The 23025-nt window shown below is 43.9% G+C and overlaps 1 protein-coding gene across 2 annotated transcripts in view; it reads right to left on the bottom strand.

The window, feature by feature from the left end:
* The window catches only part of drc1 (dynein regulatory complex subunit 1 homolog (Chlamydomonas)), a 50266-nt gene extending 30206 nt beyond the window's left edge, over positions 1-20060 (bottom strand). For both annotated transcript variants that reach the window (XM_061987268.2, XM_061987267.2), the window contains exons 1-2: positions 19926-20060; positions 19641-19716 (exon numbers count right to left, since the gene is read on the bottom strand). In XM_061987268.2, coding sequence (XP_061843252.1) covers positions 19641-19716; positions 19926-19990 — 141 coding nt within the window. In that variant the 5' untranslated portion in view covers positions 19991-20060. The remainder of the gene's footprint in view (positions 1-19640; positions 19717-19925) is intronic.
* Positions 20061-23025: the final 2965 nt, after the last annotated feature.

A 23025-nucleotide genomic window follows, 5' to 3' on the forward strand; every position in this document is an offset into this window, starting at 1 on the left:
ATTTAACATTTTAGCGCAGTAGTGAACCCATATGCAGTATGCATTGCACTGTAATAGAAAATATCGTATGAAAATATCAAACACATTTGTGAAAAGTCTTGACTGTAAATTCACAACAATAATCAGAATCACCGATAAATATGACGGTTTCAGTTTACACATATAAGGTTACATTCGTTTTTTCTTTTCTTTTTTTTTTTTCAGGGCAGCGTTCGGCGTACACCCTTTACAATTCATAGGTCCAAAATGGCTCGAGGCTTTACCTCTCTGCCTGACCTGGTGCGGTATGAAGCCTCTGCTTCCGAATCAGATGGCAGTTCTGGTGCATGCGAAGCAGGCAAGTCCATTGCTTCGCTTGTGCGTGTGAAAGGTGCGTGGTTTTCTTCCGGTGTGTTGTCGTCAGGTGAGTATGGGGTCGGTTCAGGTGGGTGAGAGTGGTGTACCTTGGTGCTTCGGAGGTGTCTCTGGTTACGGCGATACACCTGTCCCTCTGGAGTGCGGATGATGTATGATCGTTCGGTGTTAGCAGGCTGCACGACCACTGCTGGCTTCCAGTGCCCCTGTTCCTGGAGTCTGATGGGCTCTCCACTGTGTAGTGGTGGTAGTGGCCTGCTTGACCTGTCGAAGTATCTCTTTTGATGCTGTTGTCTCTGTACTCTCGTTGCATGTGCCTCTTGGTGACTGACGATCTCTGGTTGCAACTGCTGGTCGGTGATTGGCAGGACGGAGCGTAGCCTGCGGCTCATCAGCAACTGTGCTGGTGATTTGAAATTGTCGACTGGTGTGTTTCGATATTCTAAAAGACTGATGTATGGGTCCCGTCCATCAGCTTTGGCTTTGTCCATGAGAGCTTTGGCGGTCTGTACTGATTTCTCTGAGAGGCCATTACTCTGTGGGAAAAATGGGCTTGATGTGACGTGCCTGAACTCCCATGACTTTGTGAAGGACTCAAACTCCTTGGACGTATACTGGGGGCCGTTATCTGAGACCAATGTTTCTGGGATGCCGTGTCTGGCGAAACTTGCCTTGAGCTTGTGAATGACTGCGGTTGACGTGGTGCTGGTGAGTTTGTCTAGTTCAAAGAAACGACTGTAATAGTCGACAGTTACCAGGTAGTCCTGGTTGTTCCACATGAAGAGATCCGTTCCAACTACTTGCCAGGGCCGGTCCGGGATCCGGTGTGGTATCATGGGTTCCTTGGCATTTGCTGGGCGTCGTTCTTGGCAGACAGAGCATTGCTCCACAATGACCTCTATGTCTTTGCTCATCCCTGGCCAGAACATGATGTCCCTGGCTCTATGTTTGCATTTCTCCATTCCCATATGTCCAGCATGGATTTTTGATAGCATCTCCTCTCTGAGGCTGGCTGGAATGACGATCTTCTCTCCCTTGAAAATAATTCCATTCGTTTTTGACAGCTCGTCCCGGTGGTTCCAGAACGCAGACACACTCTGGGAACATTGTTTTCTTTTCTCCGGCCATCCGTCCAGTATCACCTGGCTCAGCTGCCTGAACTGTGTGTCATTCTCTGTAGCTGCTGCAATCTCTTTCAGTTTACGGTCACTCACCGGCAAGCTGTGGTACACGATGTGCACCTGCCAGTCCATTCCTTCACTAAGGTTGTCGTTGCCGTGGGAGATTAGGGATTTTCTGGAGAGTGTGTCGGCGACCGGGATGTCCTTCCCAGGACGGTGTTCGATTGTGAAGCTATACTTTTGGAGCTGGAGTATCATACGTTGTAGCCTCGGAGGGGCTGCAGCAAGGGGCTTCTTCAGAATCGACTCGAGTGGCTTGTGGTCCGATTCCACCAGGACGTGGCGTCCGTAGGCGTATTGGTGGAAACGTTTGAAGCCAAAGAGTATTGCGTACATTTCTTTCTCTATTTGCGCATAGTTGATCTCACTGTCTGTAAGGGATTTGGACGCATAGCTGATGGGTCTGCCCTCTTGGAGCAGCACGGCTCCGAGCCCGTACTTCGAAGAATCCACCTGTAGACTGAGAGGTTTCTCCGGATCGAAATAGGCCAAGACTGGGCCCGGTTCTATGGTGAGCACGTCTTTCATCTTCTGGAACGCTGCGTCCTGTTGTTTGTCCCACAGGAACTCGCTGGATTGCTTCAGCAGCTGTCGCATGGGTGCGTTCACCTCGGAGAGGCAGGGGGCGAACTTGGCCAGGTAGTTGGCCATGCCTAGCACAGTCTCTAGCTCTGCCCGGTTCTTTGGCGGCTCCATGTTCTTGATGGCGGATACTTTCTCTGGATCTGGCTTGAGACCGTCTGCTGAGAGCCGATGCCCGAAATAACTTACTTCAGTGGCTCCGACGGTGCTCTTGAGCCGGACTCCTCTCTCCCGTGACCTCTGCAGCATAGTACGGAGCCTTCTGTCATGCTCCTCCCTGGTCGCTCCGTAAATGAGGATGTCGTCAACGATTGCGAGTACGCCGTCAAGGCCCTCATAGGTTTCGTCTATTTTCCGCTGAAATTCGTCCTGTGCTGAGATGAGTCCAAATGGCGGCGGCGGCGCAGTGACTGACAGCACTAACTTGATGAGATCCATGTCCAGGCATGCTTGTAGACCTAGCACAGGGGGCGCTTGCGTTTCTACGATGTAAAAGTCCAACATCATGCAGCATGCTTTATATTTGCAATTTATTGTGCATGTGCCTTTTACTTTTAGCTGTTCTCCCCCATAGCCTGTCAGTCTGCGCGTGGTGGGTTGAAGCTTAGACTCCTGTTTCAGGCTGCGGTACTCTCTCAGAGGAATTATGTTCACCTGGGCCCCAGTATCTAACTTAAACCTCAGCTCTGTTCCCTGCTTGCCCATTTCAATACATGCAAAAGCCTGCTCTACTTCTGCAACGCGCTCTCTCTGCACTGCATCTACAAAGAATTCGTCTGTATCTGACTCAGGGCTCTGGCTTACTTCATGCACTGTCTTCCTGGTGTACTGGCTAGATTTACAAACGGCACTAAAATGATTTAGTTTTGAGCATTTAGCACACTGTCTTCCTTTAGCTGGGCAGTCGTCTAAGTTCCTATGCCATTTATTACCACAGTAGCCACAGTTCCTTGTCCGTTTTGCGCCTCTATCACTCACTCGCATGTTTTCCGCTTTCTCTGCGGCACCGTTTGATGCGCACCAGTGTACTGCATGTACTAGCTGCTGTTCACGCGGGCTACTGGTGACTCCGCTGAGAGCCTTAGTCTGCGTCTGGGTTAGCTCGTGTGATTTAGCTATATCTATGGCTTTGTCTAGCGTTAACTCGGATCCAACGTTTAAGAGCTTTTCTCTCACTTTAGCTGAATGTATGCCAAACACAACGCGGTCTCTGACCATCTCATCCCTGTTCGCATAATCACAATCCTTTGCTAGCAGCTTCAATCCGGTCACAAATTGCTCAAATGATTCACTAGGTCCCTGCACTCTTTCCTGGAACCTATACCTAGCAAATATTGTGTTCTTTTTGGGTGTTACATATGCTTCAAAACGGTCGTAGTACCCTGTCAGTACATTCACTTCCTCCGCAGTCAGGACCCACGTATTAAAAATGTCCCGCCCTTTCTCTCCTACCCACAGGAGTAAATAGCTGCATCTTTCCGCTTCACCTTTGCTTTGTAGCGGGCGGGAAAACATCAGTCCAACATGCTGCTTGAACTTTCTCCATTCTCCTGGTAAATCGAGAGAGTCCCAATCCATGCGGGGCGACGGCACTCCTGTCGGTTCCATGTTAGTGTCGGTTCTGCTCCTCTATTCTGACACCATGTAATATTTCCATGTATGGAATAAACTGCAGGACGATTTCTTCAGGCTTTGAGTTGTGTTTTTATTCCAACAGGTCATCTACCTCCAACTTCTCTACCGTTAGTTATGTGTCTCTAACCTTACTTCCGCAATCCAAGCCAGGACCCCTACCGGGCTGCTTTGAGCATGTAGTTGCCTAAACAGATGCCTGATTAAAATGCCACTCATCCAACATAGGGTCTTCATTGGCTATGAATATTACACTTTTCAGACAAGTTTTTTTTGTTTTGTTTTGTTTTTTTTAAAGCCAATTTGTGGACAAAATGTCTGCCGACAAGTAGCTTAACCGAGGTGGGAGCTCCACTTCATAATTTGAGGGCTCCAGCTGAGAATATAAGAACACTTTCAATGCAACAAGGGTTGGGCTGCCGCCGTGTGTCGCCCCTGCAGGACGCGGCACCTGAGCGGCCACACAGGTGCCTTTCTCCTCCCGACAGCCAAGCAGCCTGGAGCAAATGTGACCATGCGAGTTTACACCGCACACATGCAACGTTTCAGCTCATGGACATCAAGTGGAGGAAAAGGTAATTAGACATTATTTATTTCTAAATGATTGTAGAATCACACGAAATGTAAGGCGACATGGCATTGTAGTGAGCTACAATGGTAACATGTCGAAATGTGAGTCACGTCGTGGTACGTCAGTAGCTGATCAAATACTAATGATAATGGATTACATTTATTTAGCGCTTTTCTATCGACTTGATAAGGGGTCCCCAAACTACGGCCCGCGGGCCGGTTACGGCCCGCCAAAGTACAACATCCGGCCCGCTGGAAAAAAATATTTTGTATTATTATTTTCAATCTGTCTTTTCTAATCCATATTTTGGTGTCCCCTAGCCGCTCAGGCAAATCATATTGTCTAAAAATGCTTTTCCCTGTATGACTTATATCGTCTTAGCTGTTTTCATGTGATCTGATTGTTACATTCTTATTTCAGAGTCACCACACAGCTGCATGACCATTTCAACAAAGACGGAATAAACAACCTCTGGATTCATGGAACTTCTCTGCACACAAATATATTAATTGGAATATTCAATAAATTTCACATAGAAACATTGTGATTATTATTTTCAACAGTGTGTTGAAAACAACCTTTTTTGGCTCAGAAAGGTTCCTTATGTCTTATTATTCATATACTTTCAATACTTGTCGGTGTGTAATTCTAGACATAGATGTAAACATTAATGAGACAAACATGAACATTTTTCAACAAGTGAACCCACTTGAAAATGATGGCAACTATGGAATAGACATTTTCACTTCAATTCTGCACTTTATTCAGTGAACATGGGAATTATAAGGTTTGTTAAAATGTTTTCTTCACTTGTGCAGTGTATTCTGCAAATTAACATTTTGATTAAACATTTTGTAAAAAATAAATAAATAAGGAACCTGTTATACGACCTGTATGAAGCTGCCCACTTTATTATTGCAAATATCAAAATAACACTTCAGTGCCCCTCCCGAAAATCTCCCGGGGCAACCATTCTACCGAATTTCTCCCGATTTTCACCCGGACAACAATATTAAGGGCGTGCCGTCATGGCACTGCTTTTAGCGTCCTCTACAACCTGTCGACGCGTCCGCTTTTTCACCATACAAACAGCGTACCGGCCCAGACACATGTTGTACTGTATTTTTCGGATTATAAATCGCTGTTTTTTTCATAGTTTGGCCGGGGGTGCGACTTATACTCAGGAGCGACTTATGTGTGAAATTATTAACACATTAGCATAAAATATCAAATAATATTATTTATCTCATTCACGTAAGAGACTAGACCTATAAAATTTCATGGGATTTAGCGATTAGGAGTGACAGATTGTTTGGTAAACGTATAGCATGTTCTATATGTTATAGTTATTTGAATGACTCTTACCATAATATGTTACGTTAACATACCAGGCACGTTCTCAGTTGGTTATTTATGCGTCATATAACGTACACTTATTCAGCCTGTTGTTCACTATTCTTTATTTATTTTAAATTGCCTTTCAAATGTCTATTCTTGCTGTTGGGTTTTATCAAATAAATGTCCCCAAAAAATGCGACTTATACTCCAGTGCGACTTATATATGTTTTTTTCCTTCTTTATTATGCATTTTCGGCCGGTAAATGGTAAATGGGTTTGTGGAGAGGGGCGTGGTTCACGCGTTCCCTGCGGGCGGGGTGTGTGCGGAGGCCGGCCATGAAGCAGCAGACAGGTGAGTGGATGACTCAGCTGGAACAAGTTATCTAATCACCTGTTCCTTTATTAAGCAGCGTCGGAGACCATGAGGGGAGAGGGGACCTGGAAAGCAGCTGAAAAGCCACGGAAGAGAGCTGAAAAGCTACGGAAGAGTGCTGAAAAGCCGAAAAGAGAGACATTGTGAGGCGGAGGAGAGCTGAAAAGCCGACAGAGACTTGTGTGAGAATATAATTAAAAGAATTGTAAAACGCCGATCCAAAGCGTTGTGCCCTTTCCTGTGGTCCCAGAAGAACCCGAGACAGAGACATCTTCACAGTGGCGCCCAACAAAACGGACCACAGAGAATGTCGACAACATCCCCGCTGGAGGCGCTGGGCCAAGTGCTGGCCGAGGTGTCAACGGCAAGCCGGCAGCAGACACAAGTGCTGCAGGCGTTAATGGACAGAGCAGAGGCGGCAGGAGGAATGTCCGCCATGAAACGCATGGTGGAGGGGGAGGACCCCCAGACATTCCTCGATGTCTTTGAGGCCACGGCGACATCGTGCAGGTGGCCGGAGGAGGAATGGGGCGCGAAGCTCCTGCCGCTCCTGGTGGGGGAGGCGCAGCTGGCGGCGGTGAGTCTCCCGGCGTCCGCCCGCATGCAGTATACAAACTTGCGCTGTGCCATACTAGATCGGGTCGGCAGCAGCCCCGAAGACCATCGCCGGAAGTTCCGGGCCATGATGTTGGGGCAAGGGGACCGACCCTTCGTACTGGCATTCCAACTGAGAGACGCAGCAACCCGTTGGCTCCAGCCAAACGGACTGGACCCAAAAACACTGGAGGCCATCGTCTTGGAGCGATTCGTGGAGGCAATCCCGGCCAGGACCTCCGCGTGGGTACGGTACCACAGCCCCCCGGACGTCAAAGCTGCGGTGAAACTGGCGGAGGAACACCTGGCGGTACAGCGGGAGACAACAACTAAAACGGCCAAGGGACCCACCCCAGCACCCCGCCGACGACTCGCCCCGCTCTGGGGGGGGGGGAGAATCTCCGCAGTGGCAACCAAGCCAGCCTGAGCCACCCGGAGCCAGCGAACAGGTTCACCACACGAACATAAAAAAAGAACTCGCACCCAGAGACAGACAACAAGGGGGGAACACGGGGTCATAAAATGTCTGTGATTTGTGCATTGCAGGGTACCGACGCTGCGGGGAGAGGGCTTCCCTCGCAGATGGCACCTCAAACCCCGGTGTGCTGGAGGTGCGGACGGCCCGGGCACGTGCGCCGGGAGTGCTCCATGATGGAGGTGGGGCAGGTGTTGCGGGTTGTCGGGCCTCCAGCACCCGCCCCCGATCGGGGGGAGACGGTAAGGGTACAAGGGGGTACATATCGGGCGATGGTGGATTCGGGCTGCAAACAGTCCATGATCCACCAAAACCTGGTTTGGCTCGGGGCGTTGAGGCAGGCGACACGGGTGAAAATTAGGTGTATTCATGGGGATGTGCACGAGTACCCTATGGTGCCAGTGGAAATTATATATAAGGAACAAAAGCATAAAGTTAAGGTTGCCGTAAGCGCGCAACTTATGCACCCCGTAATTCTAGGGACGAATTGGCCGGGATTTAACCATTTGGTGACACAATGTGTGGGGTTGCGTTCACGGACAGTAGGCGAGGGGAGTATCCGCGCGGTTCTCAGCGGCGACGCGGCTTCATCCGGTGCTGCCGAGCGGGAACCGGTGGGGGCTTCGCGGGAGGCCCCCCTGGCCCCCCGGTGGCAACCTACCGAGGACTTTCCCCTCGAGCAGTCCCGTGATGAAACCTTGCGCGAGGCCTGGGACCAGGTGGATTATATTGACGGTCAGCTGGTGCGCCCGGGGAAAGCGCGGGTATTCCCCATATTTTTCAATTATTAGGGATAGATTATACAGAGTGGGCCGTGACACTCAAACCGGGGAGGAACACACCCAGTTGTTGGTGCCAAAACACCGCCGGGAAATGGTTTTCCAGGCGGCGCATTTTAATCCCATGTTTGGCCACTTAGGGTATGATAAAACACTTAATCGGGTAATGGTCCGATTCTATTGGCCAGGCCTCCGGGCAGACGTGCGCCGTTGGTGCGCTGCCTGCCCGGACTGCCAGCTGGTGAACCCAGCGGGCACCCCAAAGGCGCCCTTGCGCCCATTACCGCTCATGGAGGTCCCGTTCGAAAGAATTGGGATGGACCTCATCGGACCATTCCACCCGAGCACACGGGGATACCGCTTTGTGTTAGTCCTGGTGGGTGGATTATGCAACGCGTTATCCCGAAGCAGTACCTTTGCGCTCCATCTCTGCCAAGAGTGTTGCGCAAGCGCTGTTCCAGGTCATCTCCCGAGTTGGAATCCCGAAAGAGATTCTGACTGACCAAGGCACGTCCTTTATGTCACGCACGATAAAGGAACTCTACGGGTTACTGGGAATTAAAGCGATCCGCACCAGTGTATACCATCCGCAAACGGATGGGCTGGTGGAGAGATTAAATAAAACGCTGAAAACCATGATCCGTAAGTTTATGCACGAGGACAAACAGAATTGGGATAAATGGTTGGACCCCCTAATATTTGCGATGCGGGAGGTACCCCAGGCCTCTGTTGGTTTTGCACCTTTTGAGTTGTTGTACGGCCGGAGGCCTCGCGGAGTGCTGGACGTCATTAAAGAAAGCTGGGAGGAGGGTCCAAGCTCCAGCAAAAATGAAATTCAATACGTCATGGACATGCGAGCAAAACTCCACAAGGTGGGGCACTTGTCACGTGAGAATTTGCTCCATGCCCAAGAACGTCAGCGGCGCACGTATAACAGGGGGACCCAACTACGCAAATTCACACCGGGAGAAAAAGTACTTGTATTACTTCCAACCTCAAACTCCAAATTACTTGCAAAGTGGCAGGGACCCTTTGAGGTCGCACGGCAAGTGGGTGATGTCGATAATGAGGTTCGGCGCTCGGACCGACGCGGAGACACCCAGATCTATCATTTGAACCTGCTGAAGGCATGGAAAGAGGCGGAGCCTCTTTCCATGGTGACAGTAGTGGGGGAGGAGGAGGAGTTGGGGCCGGAGGTCCCGCGCTCTGGCCCGGCCCCCCGGCTGTCCTGTGACGACCAGCTCACATCAGCGCAGAGGGCGGATGTGGCTGAGTTACAGCGGCGCTTCTCTGATGTGTTCTCCTCGCGGCCCGGTCGCACGGATCTCATCCGACATCATATTGAGACCAGCCCGGGGGTTACGGTGCGGTCTCGGCCATATCGGCTTCCCGAACACAAGCGCAAAGTAGTTCGGGAGGAATTAAAAACTATGCTTGAGTTGGGGGTGATAGAAGAATCCCACAGCGCGTGGTGCAGTCCCATTGTTCTGGTTGGGAAGATGGATGGGACTGTGCGGTTCTGTGTGGATTACCGCAGGGTGAATGAACAATCACGGTTTGACGCGTACCCAATGCCTCGGGTCGACGAGCTCCTTGATCGGCTAGGCACTGCTCAATTTTTCACGACACTGGATTTGACCAAGGGCTACTGGCAGATTCCCTTGTCACCAGAGTCCCGAGAAAAAACGGCCTTTTGCACTCCGGACGGTTTGTACCAATTTGTGACACTTCCGTTTGGCTTGTTTGGTGCGCCCGCCACGTTCCAGCGTCTCATGGACCGAGTGCTGCGCCCCCACGCTGCAAACGCGGCTGCCTACCTGGATGATGTCATCATCCAGAGTAGCAGCTGGGAACAACACGTGCGGCGGGTGGGGGCGGGGCTAGAGTCCCTGAGGCGGGCAGGGCTCACCGCCAACCCGGCGAAGTGCGCGGTTGGCCGGAGGGAGGTACAGTATCTGGGGTACCACTTGGGAGGGGGACAGGTACGGCCGCAGGTAGACAAAACAGCGGCAATCGCGGCCTGTCCACCCCCCAAGGCAGTTTTTGGGACTGGCGGGCTATTACCGGCGGTTCATTCCCCGGTTTGCGGACTTAACCGGCCCACTGACTGACCTCACCCGAAAGGGTGCTCCAGAACTGGTCCAGTGGACGGAGCAGTGCCAGCGGGGGTTTGAGAAGGTAAAAACAGCACTCTGCGAGGAGCCGGTGCTGCACATGCCTAATTTTGACATCCCTTTCTGTCTGCAGGCGGACGCGTCGGGCCGGGGACTGGGGGCGGTGCTGTCTCAGCGGGTGGGGGACGTCGACCGCCCCGTGCTGTATATCAGCCGGAAACTCTCGGACCAGGAGGCAAGGTACAGCACGGTGGAGAGGGAGTGCCTTGCCATCCGGTGGGCGGTCGGGGCCCTCCGCTACTACCTGTTGGGGCGTGCCTTCAGTCTCTGCTCAGACCACAAACCTCTCCAGTGGCTCCACCGCATGAAGGACGCCAACGTACGGATCACCCGGTGGTATCTGGCATTACAGCCCTATAACTTCCGGGTGGTCCACAGGCCGGGCGCGCAGATGGCCGTGGCCGATTTTCTCTCTCGGCCCGCTATAGGGGGTGGGGGGGAGTGAGCGCGGCCGGACGACTGCCCGGCCTCGAATCTGGCGGTGGAGGCATGTGGAGAGGGGCGTGGTTCACGCGTTCCCTGCGGGCGGGGTGTGTGCGGAGGCCGGCCATGAAGCAGCAGACAGGTGAGTGGATGACTCAGCTGGAACGAGTTATCTAATCACCTGTTCCTTTATTAAGCAGCGTCGGAGACCATGAGGGGAGAGGGGACCTGGAAAGCAGCTGAAAAGCCACGGAAGAGAGCTGAAAAGCCGAAAAGAGAGACATTGTGAGGCGGAGGAGAGCTGAAAAGCCGACAGAGACTTGTGTGAGAATATAATTAAAAGAATTGTAAAACGCCGATCCAAAGCGTTGTGCCCTTTCCTGTGGTCCCAGAAGAACCCGAGACAGAGACATCTTCACAGGGTTATACTTGTATAGCGCTTTTCTACCTTCAAGGTACTCAAAGCGCTTTGACACTATTTCCACATTAACCCATTCACACACACATTCACACACTGATAGTGGGAGCTGCCATGCAAGGCCCTAACCACGACCCATCAGGAGCAAGGGTGAAGTGTCTTGCTCAAGGACACAACGGACGTGACAAGGTTGGTAGAAGGTGGGGATTGAACCAGGAATGTGAGTGTGAATGTTGTCTGTCTTTCTTTGTTGGCCCTGTGATGAGGTGGTGTCTTGTCCAGGGTGTAGTGCCTTCCGCCCCAATGCAGCTGAGATACGCTCCAGCACCTCCCGCGACCCCAAAAAAGGGACAAGCGATAGAAAATGGATGGATACATGGATGTTTACTGCGATGAGGTGGAGACTTGTCCAGGGTGTACCCCGCCCTCCGCCTGATTGTAGCTGAGATAGGCTCCAGCGACCCCGAAGGGAATAAGCGGTAGAAAATGGATGGATGGATGGGCATGGATGTTTACATTTATTTTGACGGCACATTTTATATTCTTGCCAAACTGTCTTTTAACATATACTTGTTTGGACAGCTAAAATGTAAACAAATAAGCTGAACATATGCCTTGTATGACACCTGGCTTAAGTTTATTGCACAAACCCCTTACCATTGCAAATATTAAAACAACATTGCCATTGGTTTGTGCTGTAAAAAAAAAGTGTTTGTGCTGTTAAATTTGTTGTTATTCCAAAATAGATTTTCTGACTGGTGATGTCATCCAGCCCCCCCACCTCCTCAAAATCTTCCCAAACTTGTCCCAATTGCCCATCCCATCCATTTTCTACCGCTTGTTTGTGCTGAATATTTTTTTGGGTCCAAAATTATAGTTTAAATTAATGTGGTAATATTTACACCTAGCCCCAAACCTAAATACAATAATCACAAACAAAAACATTGTGTATCACAAACGTTTGGGGAGATTTTGACAAAGTGTGTGTGATAATGGGGGCTGGATGACATTACTAGTCAGAACATGTATTTTAAAATAACTTAAAAACCTCAACGGTAGAAACATAAATGTTTACAGCACAAACATATTGCAGTGTTATTTTGATATTTGCAATAATAAAGTGGGCAACTTCGTACAGGTCTGTATAACAGGTTCCTTATTTATTTATTTTTTTACAAAATGTTTAAACAAAATGTTAATTTGCAGAATACACTGCACAAGTGAAGACAACATTTTAACAAACCTTATAATTCCCATGTTGTTCACTGAATAAAGTGCAGAATTGAAGTGAAAATGTCTATTCCACAGTTGCCATCATTTTCAAGTGGGTTCACTTGTTGAAAAATGTTCATTGTTGTCTCATTAATGTTTACATCTACGTCTGGAATTACACGCCGACAAGTATTGAAAGTATATGAATAATAAGACATAAGGAACCTTTCTGAGCCAAAAAAAGGTTGTTTTCAACACACTGTTGAAAATAATAATTACAATGTTTCTATGTGAAATTTATTGAATATTCCAATTAATATATTTGTGTGCAGAGAAGTTCCATGAATCCAGAGGTTGTTTATTCCGTCTTTGTTGAAATGGTCATGCAGCTGTGTGGTGACTCTGAAATAAGAATGTAACAATCAGATCACATGAAAACAGCTAAGACGATATAAGTCATACAGGGAAAAGCATTTTTAGACAATATGATTTGCCTGAGCGGCTAGGGGACACCAAAATATGGATTAGAAAAGACAGATTGAAAATAATAATACAAAATATTTTTTTCCAGCGGGCCGGATGTTGGACTTTGGCGGGCCGTAGTTTGGGGACCCCTTATCAAGTCGATAGAAAAGCGCTAAATAAATGTAATCCATTATCATTAGTATTTGATCAGCTACTGACGTACCACGACGTGACTCACATTTCGACATGTTACCATTGTAGCTCACTACAATGCCATGTCGCCTTACATTTCGTGTGATTCTACAATCATTTAGAAATAAATAATGTCTAATTACCTTTTCCTCCGCTTGCCCCGATGTCCATGAGCTGAAACGTTGCATGTGTGCGGTGTAAACTCGCAAGGTCACATTTGCTCCAGGCTGCTTGGCTGTCGGGAGGAGAAAGGCACCTGTGTGGCCGCTCAGGTGCCGCGTCCTGCAGGGGCGACACACGGCGGCAGCCCGACCCTTGTTGCATTGAAAGTGTTCTTATATTCTCAGCTGGAGCCCTCAAATTATGAAGTGGAGCTCCCACCTCAGTTAAGATACTTGTCGGCAGACATTTTGTCCACAACTTGGCTTTAAAAAAATAATAAAAATAAATAAATAACTAAACTTGTCTGAAAAGGGGCGGGGATTATTGGTGACCGGAACCGGAATGCAACATCGCTCACACACACTAGTAAGATGCTCTTACACACACTGGTAAAATGCTTGCATACATCTTTGCACACATACTACTGAAATTGTTGTCTCTCACACGCACGTGTAAAAAGCACACACACACACAGGTGAAATCCGTTTATACATACTAGTGAAAAATAATTCCAGGTGTGTGTGTGTGTGTGTGTGTGTGTGTGTGTGTGCGCGTGAGACAAAAACATTTCAGTAGTGTTTATAAGAGTGTTTCAGTAGTGTATGTAAGAATGTTTCAGTAGTGTTTATAAGAGTGTTTCAGTAGTGTTTATAAGAGTGTTTCAGTAGTGTATGTAAGAATGTTTCAGTAGTGTTTATAAGAGTGTTTCAGTAGTGTTTATAAGAGTGTTTCAGTAGTGTATGTAAGAATGTTTCAGTAGTGTTTATAAGAGTGTTTCAGTAGTGTTTATAAGAGTGTTTCAGTAGTGTATGTAAGAGTGTTTCAGTAGTGTTTATAAGAGTGTTTCAGTAGTGTATGTAAGAGTGTTTCAGTAGTGTTTATAAGAGTGTTTCAGTAGTGTTTGTAAGAGTGTTTCAGTAGTGTTTGTAAGAGTGTTTCAGTAGTGTTTGTAAGAGCGTTTCAGTAGTGTTTATAAGAGTGTTTCAGTAGTGTTTATAAGAGTGTTTCAGTAGTGTTTATAAGAGTGTTTCAGTAGTGTATGTAAGAGCATTTCAGTAGTGTTTATAAGAGTGTTTCAGTAGTGTATGTAAGAGTGTTTCAGTAGTGTTTATAAGAGTGTTTCAGTAGTGTATGTAAGAGCATTTCAGTAGTGTTTATAAGAGTGTTTCAGTAGTGTTTATAAGAGTGTTTCAGTAGTGTGTATAAAAGAAAAAGATTTCAGTTGTTTATGTGAGAGCATTTCAGTTGTGTATGTAAGAGCATTTCAGTAGTGTTTATAAGAGTGTTTCAGTAGTGTGTATAAAAGAAAAAGATTTCAGTTGTTTGTGTGAGAGCATTTCAGTAGTGTATGTAAGAGGTAATTCTGAATAATGTCCCTAACGGCCCCTCATAGCATGCTTCTGGAGGTTTTATGCAAGCTGTGGTAATGTACACTCCCCTGGGCTTGTGGTGGCGGATCTCTGCTCTCACTCGCACGGCAGATACTTGCGTGGCCGCTCGTATTTGTTTACCAATCAAAGCATGTTGCAGGATCCACCTCTCACTTTTAAGAAGTACCTCACTAAATATAGCGTCAAAGTTGTTCAAGTGCACCACAGGTCATTTCTGCTACGTCTTATTCTCCGGCGCGCATGAGGTGTGTTGTGAAGTGGAGTAACACTACACCTACATTATGCTACACTACAATTTGTTTACGAGCGAGGGCGACCCGAAAGCGCCAAATCAGCATTCGTGACAGGTAAAAAGTAAATAAAGTTATATTACCACTGATAGTCACACACACACACTTGGTGTGGTGAAATTACCCTCTGCATTTGACCCATCCTCTTGTTCAACCCCCTGGGAGGTGAGGGGAGCAGTAAGCAGCAGCGGTGGCCGCGCTCGAGAATCATTTTGGTGATTTAACCCCCAATTCCAACCCTTGATGCTGAGTGCCAAGCAGGGAGGTAATGGGTCCCATTTTTATAGTCTTTGGTATGACTTGGCCGGGGTTTTAACTCACGACCTACCGATCTCAGGGCGGACACTCTAACCACAAGGCCACTGAATTAAATGTGATACATTCTTTTAGACAGCAGGCAGTCTACAGAGCAGACTCCGGGAATTGACGTGGCTCACCGAGAAAAAAGTGTAGTACTGTACAGTATTTGTTACTGACAATACTTGAAAAATCAAGTATCCATGTATTTTTACGTCTTGGTATCAAATTGGTACTTTTGAACCCCATTCCGTGTACAACAGCATGGATTTAGCATCCACTGAACATGACTTAACACTAAATGTATTGTTAAATAGCTGACAACAGTGAGTAGCAAGAAAATTGTGATAGCCCAGGGGTCAGCAACACCACATGCGGCTCTTTAGCGCCGCCCTAGTGGCTCCCTGGAGCTTTTTCAAAGATGTGTGAAAAATGAAAAAGATTAAAAAAAAAAAAAAGTTTTTGTTTTACTATAGTTTCTGTCAGAGGACAAACATGACACAAACCTTAATTGTTAGAAATCCCACTGTTTATGTTAAACATGCATCACTGATGAGAGTATTTGGCAAGCACCGTTTTGTCCTACTAATTTCAGAGATCCTTGAACTCATCGTAGTTTGTTTACATGTACAACTTTCTCCGAGGCTGCCACATAAAGACGTGTTTTACGCCACTCCTTCTTTGTCCACCAAACGTTTTATGCTGTGCGTGAATGCACAAAGGTGAGCTTTGTTGATTTTATTGATTTGCTGGAGTGCTTATCAGGCATATTTGGTCAATCCATGACTGCAAGCTAATCGATGCTAACATGCTATTTAGGCTAGCTGTATGTACATATTGCATTATTATGCCTCGTTTGTAGGTATATTTGAGCTCATTTAATTTACTTTACTTATGTCCTCTGTGTATTTCATGTATATTTGCATTACACATTATCTGTATGTAATATTGGCTGCATTTCTTATAGTTGTTTGTGTGCCATGTTGTTCCAGACCACAGCAAACGGTACCCAGCTAGCAAAGATTGTAATAAATCCATTAGAAGAAGACAGCCTGCCGTTTCCTTTAACTTGGACACACACATCTATACCTTTGGCAATTCTGAGCCAGTAATTACCAGAAGTTATCTCATCATGTGAGAAGTCTCCATTTTACTAATGATTTCCATCCAATGTTGCAAAAATGTGTAGAATAAAAATTAAAATACAACATTTCTGTCAACAAAGATTTGCGTCAACCTTTGATAGTAGGCTAGTATAGCTAATATAGACACTTGCATCATGTGTTGCCTTCATTATAACACTTATATAAGGCTTTTAATTTTTTGCGGCTCCAGACAGATTTTTTTTTTTTGTATTTTTGGTCCAATGTGGCTCTTTCAACATTTTGGGTTGCCGATCCCTGTGGTAGCCCAATATGCTCTATACCAGGGGTAGGGAACCTATGGCTCTAAAGCCAGATGTGGCTCTTTTGATGACTGCATCTGGCTCCCAGATAAATCTTAGCTGACATTGCTTAACATGATGAGTAATGAATAATTCCACTGGTAATCACAGTGTTAAAAATAATGTTAAAAATATAAAACATTCTCTTGGATTTTAATCTATTCATCCATTTTCTACCGCACCTGTTCAAGAAGTCGCATTATTGGTAATAAGTATTTTATATATTATTGGTTAGCTTCAGAATAACAATGTTATTAAAAAGAATAAGAGACTTATTGTACTCTAAAAATGTTGGTATTACTTAAAAATGCATGCATTTAGTTGTATTCAGTGTTAAAAAATATAATATGGCTCTCACGGAAATACATTTTTAAATCTTTGGCTTTCATGGCGCTCTCAGCCAAAAAGGTTCCCGACCCCTGCTCTATACTTATCTTCAAGCTGACTATTCTCATGTAGTTTCATTACTATAGTATTGTCCCTGGAACGATTTATTACAGTAGTGAGAAAAATGATCTAAAATCATTAAAAATAAAATCTAAAAAATCATCTAAAATATCATTCTACGGAGACAGCTCTATGTAAAATTTATTACTGATGTATGGAGGTTAATGTATGTCTTTATTACAAAAGCTTTTTTTTTTTTTACACTGAATTAATGTTACTGAAATGTTTGCGTTTTAACTTTGGGAACGGTTAATTAGGCTAAGAATCTCATTGAATAAATTGTGTTAGTAAAATGTGTGTGTTTAAAAATTCAGTCGGTGTTTTAAATTTCAGTATGAAAAAATTTTGTTTTCAAAGTCAGTGTAAAAAATGTTTTTAGAATATTCGTTGCTTCAAAATTCGAGACCTACTTCCTGTGAATTAGAACTAAAGCAAGTGATCCTGCCTCAGAAGCCAATAGTTTGAAGTCACTTGAGTTTTCTGCACTGAATTTTTTTTTAAACGCAGAATTTTTATACATAGATTTTTTTTTTACACTGAATTTTAAACTTGTTCTATACATTTTCATCCAATGAAATTGTCTGAATAATTTGATGTGAAAAAAAAATTCAGTTCACAAAACTGAAACGCTAAAAATTCAGTTGCATTAATTCAATGTCCAAAAAAAAAGTTTTGTAAGAAAGACACAAATTAAACTTCCATAGAAAAGTGTCCGATTTTGATCTGTGTAGGAATTCCGACCGGAATTATATTTGGTGTTTAGATGAAAGTCAAAATTGGTAATCATAGTTTATAGGCTGCTGGCATAAAATGGAAGTGTTAAAACGTATGTTATGAACTTTGTATTTTATTAATAGTTTTATGAATGTGTGTAATGTGCAAGGTCAATTTGTGGCAATGAGTGTCTACACTTGTACCTTTGGCACTCAAACCTTGGAATTAGGTTTTATTATTGTGAATCTGAATACAATATGTTTTGAAAGGGTTTGTCTTCATTTTAACTTCAACTTGCTGAGAGACTGGAGATGGAAATTGGCTGTAATCTCACATATTTACATGTTAAATGTTCATAAATATGTATTGACCATTTTATTTTATTTTTAAATAAACCAAAACATTTTTTTTAATGGAGTGTATTCACTTATTTGATCATTCAATACATGTAGTGAAGGTCTTGAAAACACATGAGAATGTAGACTCAATTAATTTGACTACTTTTAGATATTGATAGTAATAATAATAATAATACAATTTTGTTGTTGTTGTTGTCTGTTTTGTCCCCCTGCACGCTATAAAATGTTGGGTTAAAAAATAACCAAATTTTAACCCAACTGCTGGTTCAGAAAACGACGAACCTCTTATTTGACTTATTTTACCTCAACATTTTGGGTTAATTTTTTCAACCCAACTTTTGCGTTTAACTATTTAAACAAAAAGTTGAGTTATGATAACTTCATGTTGGGTTATTCCCAACCAAACTATTGGGTTGAATTATTTAACCCAAAAGTTGAGTTATGCTAACTCAATGTTGGTTGATTCATAACCCAACTATTGGGTTGAATTTATTTAACACAAAAGCTGATTTATGCTCACTACAATGTTGGGTTGCGCAATTTAGTGCTCCTTGACCCAATAGTTGGTTAAAAATGATACATTTTACTGCTGGTTTTTCCTACTTCTTTCCAACTACTGATCAAAATATTTTTTATTCCATTAAAATATACTCAAAAGCAAGATATTAGTGACATGTTTTTATACAATAATTGCCGTGTATGGTCATAGTAGTCCTATAAAGCAGTGGTCCCCAACCACCGGGCCGCGGCCCGGTACCGGTCCGTGGACCGATTGGTACCGGGCTGCACAAGAAATAAAAAATAAAAAAATAAAAAATAAAAAAATAAAACTTTTTTCTTTAAATTAAATCAACATAAAAAACACAATATATACATTATATATCAATATAGATCAATACAGTCTGCAGGGATACAGTCCGTAAGCACACATGATTGTATTTCTTTATGAAAAAAAAAAAATAATAATAATAATAATAATACCAACGCCCCCCCGGTCCGTGGGACAAATTTTCAAGCGTTGACCGGTCCGCAGCTACAAAAAGGACCATTGCTATAAAGCATGCTCAAATATTTTCATGTACATAAAATGTGTGATTGTAAATAATGTTAATGAGATTAATCCATAATAAAATTCCCTTCAAGAAAAAAGTACCTTTTTAATTAAAAAAAAAAAAGTCTTTTACCCAAAAATGTGTTACTCATTGAAAAACAACCCAAAAATGGTTCATAGTTTTGAAAACCCCAGAAATTTAGTTAAAATAATACACTTATTACCCCAAAAATGGGTTGCTCTTCATAAAAATAACTCCAAAATGTAACCCAACACTAGCAACTCATAAATTGGGTTATCAAAATAACCCAGCATTTTTTTTTTTTGTGTGTGTCTTCCTTTTTATCTCTTTCTGTCCCCTCCTGCTCCAAATAATAATATAAATCCATTTAATAGAGTCAAATACAAATAAGGCAACAAGAGAAGTATTCCACACTTCTCTTTTGTAAATCAAATCTGTACAGCAAATATGGGCATCTACATCAACTATATGATTTGCCTGAGTAGCTGGACAGGACAAAAAAAAAGAAGAAGATCATATTAAAAAATAAATAAAGCACTATCAAATCCCAATTTTGTATTCAAAGTTCAAAAATAAAATAAAAAGTAATACGAATGATAATAAACAAAATACTACACAAAAAAACAATACAAAGCAATACACCGCTACTACTACAGATAATAATAATAATAATAATAATAAATGATTAGCACAAACATACCCCTCCATCTTGCTCTTCTCCTTGAGGTGGGCTCTCCTCGTTGACCTCCACATGAGTGCCATCCTCCTTGGACACGCTGAATGTGCAGCAGTGACAAAATAAGTGTTCATATTGCACAACATTGGTATACAAATTAACTGGATTTTCATAAATGAACATACAAATAAATCAAGTGAATGACAAAATGTGGTGTAGGTATGCACATTGTTTAAGCTGCATTTCATTAAGAAGCAACTATATAAATAATTTAAAAACAATGTTTAGTGAATTCAACTGCAAAGTTACCTGTTTTCTGCTTCTTCACTTCCAGAATCATTTAAGTTTCCGTGCTCTTTCTCAGTTGTTTGCATACTTGCGATGTGCAAAATAAAGTACAAGACCGAATGACAAAGTTATAAGGAGCCTGGTGGGCCAGTGTTGTATCGCCGCGCTGGTTAGCGACCTGTTGCTATGGCGACGGAGCCGGCAGCTGTGCTGCTTTCAGGGACCCTCGGTAATTCCGCATTCTATAAGGAAGAGGTCCGGTAAGACAGTGTTTTTCAACCTTTTTTGAGCCAAGGCACATTTTTTGCGTTAAAAAAATCCGGAGGCACACCACCAGCAGGAATCATAAACTCAGTTGACAGTTAAAAGTCATTGTCGCAATTGTTGGATATGACTTTAAAGCATAACCAAGCATGCATCAATATAGCTCTTGTCTCAAAGTAGGTGTACTGTCACGACCTGTCACATCATGCCGTGACTTATTTGGAGGTTTTTTTTGCTGTTTTCCTGTGTGTAGTCTTGTAGTTCTTGTCTTGCACTCCTTTTTTGGTGGCTTTTTGTCTTTTTTTGGTATTTTCCTGTAGCAGCTTCATGTCTTCCTTTAAGCGATATTTCCCGCATCTACTTTGTTTTAGCAATCAAGAATATTTCAGTTGTTTTTATCCTTCTTTGTGGGGACATTGTTGATTGTCATGTCATGTTCGGATGTACATTGTGGACACCGTCTTTGCTCCACAGTAAGTTTTTGCTGTTGTCCAGCATTCTGTTTTTGTTTACTTTGTAGCCAGTTTAGTTTTAGTTTTGTTCTGCATAGCCCAGTGACGTGCAGTCACTGGAGGCAGGTGAGGCGGGGCCTCACGTGCCATCATGGAAAGAAAAAAAATGTAAAAAGAAAAAAAATTAATTAAATTGTTATATGTATCCAGTGATTATACTATAAAGTTATTTTCCATTTAACTTCACCAGTTTTAGATTATTTTTATTCAAAATTGCTGAATTTTCACATTTGCCGTTCAAATACTGAGAAGAGACGGTGCGGTGAACAGCAGCCAGTTGAGGCACGTCACTGCGTTGTGCCTCACCATGGATTGCGGACTCGGCTAACTGCTGGCCTGCTGTGCAGTGAGACCGTATTGCTACATGAATTATATTATACATTTCCATAGTTTAGTTAGCTGAGGTATATAATGTACAGTGTATTTTGTCAACAACTGTATGTGTGTAACGTATTTCTTGTGCTGAGCGATCATAAAACGGCTGCAAAAGACGCACTGGCTGAGGCTCGCAGTAATCCCGCCTCCTGCACCCCCGCCGTAGAATGCACCCCCGCCGTAGAATGCACCCCCTGACGGGAGTGTTATATCAACTAAAGCCCACACTTAAACTTTCCACGTGCAAGATTGAATCTATTTAAAAAAGTTATTTCATAAGAAGCCAAAAAGTGCAAAAACAATAATGTTCGTTTTGGAGGACTTGTGAATGACTGCAGGGCCACAACATTAGGTACACCTGCAGACTGCAGGTGTACCTAATTCACAACTCCTCCAACACAAACATTATTGTTTTTGCACTTTTTGGCTTATTATTAAATAACTTTTGTAACCTATTTTTATGGGCTTTCCTTTTTGTGATGTTTAGTTCCTGTTATGCGCTGTTATACAGTATATGCCTTGAGCTCTTATTTTGAAGGCGGAAGTGATGACACGTTGGAGTGGAGCGGAGGTTTTTGAAAGAAGGTAAATAAAGTGGTCCTTGTGTAAACTGGAGCCTCCGTGTTTGCTATTTTGTAGTTTCATACAGTATAGGCAACATTTATAAACCCTCGGTTACAATTTTTTAAATAGATTCAATCTTGCACGTGGAAAGTTTAAGTGAGGGCTTTAGTTGATATAACACTCCCGTTAGGGGGTGCATTAATCCAGCACAACAGCGGCGCATGGACTTCATTTAAAAGTAAAGGTAAGACCATAATAACGTTTTTTTTATTAAATGTGCTTTTTTGTGTGCTACAGTTTGTATGTGTAAAGTTAAAGTTAAGTTAAAGTACCAATGATTGTCACACACACACTAGGTGTAATGAAATGTGTCCTCTGCATTTGACCCACCCCCTTGTTCACCCCCTGGGAGGTGAGGGGAGCAGTGGGCAGCAGCGGCGCCGCGCCCGGGAATAATTTTTGGTGATTTAACCCCCAATTCCAACCCTTATGCTGAGTGCCAAGCAGGGAAGAATGCTGGTATGAGCTTTTAAACATAACCCGTTAACTGCTGCCAATCAAATGGTGAATAAGATACTCTTTAGGGTTCATATGTTTGTAAATCTGACTGTGATGAAGTCAGTGCCTCACCAGCCATCAACCTCACCGCACGTCACTGGCATAGCATTCCCTAAGCTTCAATGCTTTTTCTTAGGGGCACTCGCCTTTTGTTTATTTTTGGTTTAAGCATAAGACACCTTTTTACCTGCATTTACAAAGCAATTAGCTACCGGCTGCCACCTCCTGATATGGAAGAGTATTACACGGTTACTCTGCCGAGCTCTAGACAGCACCGACACTCAACAACAACAACACATAATTTGGAGACTATAATTACAGGTTTGCAAAAAATGTTTTTAACCCAAATATGTGAAACTAGAAAATCTCCCACGGCACACAGACTGTATCTCACGGCACACTTGTGTGCCGCGGCACAGTGGTTGAAAAACACTGCGGTAAGACATGTAACAAATTGGTTTTCAATGTGTGGTTTATTTACAGCACTGTAGCTCGTTCATTAATAATGTATCGAAGTCTAATTGAAGTGTTTTATAGTTAAAATCTAGATAATAAACACAAAATTGGACAAGCGGTAGAAAAATGGATAGATGGATATGTATAGTGAACTGTACTTATATTGCGCTTTTTCTCTAGTGACTCAAAGCGCTTTAACTTGAGAAACCCATGATCTACATGTAGGCTACATTTACACCAGGGCATGACGGCAGTGACTAGGATGGCGAAAGCTGAATTCGAACAGGGAATCCTCAAGTTTCTGGTTGGCCGCTCTACCATCTGAGCCACATCGCCCCCAAATATTGCAATAAATTAATAAAACTGATGATTCACGTAAAATAAAACTATGA

Source organism: Nerophis lumbriciformis, linkage group LG26 (assembly GCF_033978685.3).
Source record: "Nerophis lumbriciformis linkage group LG26, RoL_Nlum_v2.1, whole genome shotgun sequence".
Classification (NCBI taxonomy): Eukaryota; Metazoa; Chordata; class Actinopteri; order Syngnathiformes; family Syngnathidae; genus Nerophis; species Nerophis lumbriciformis.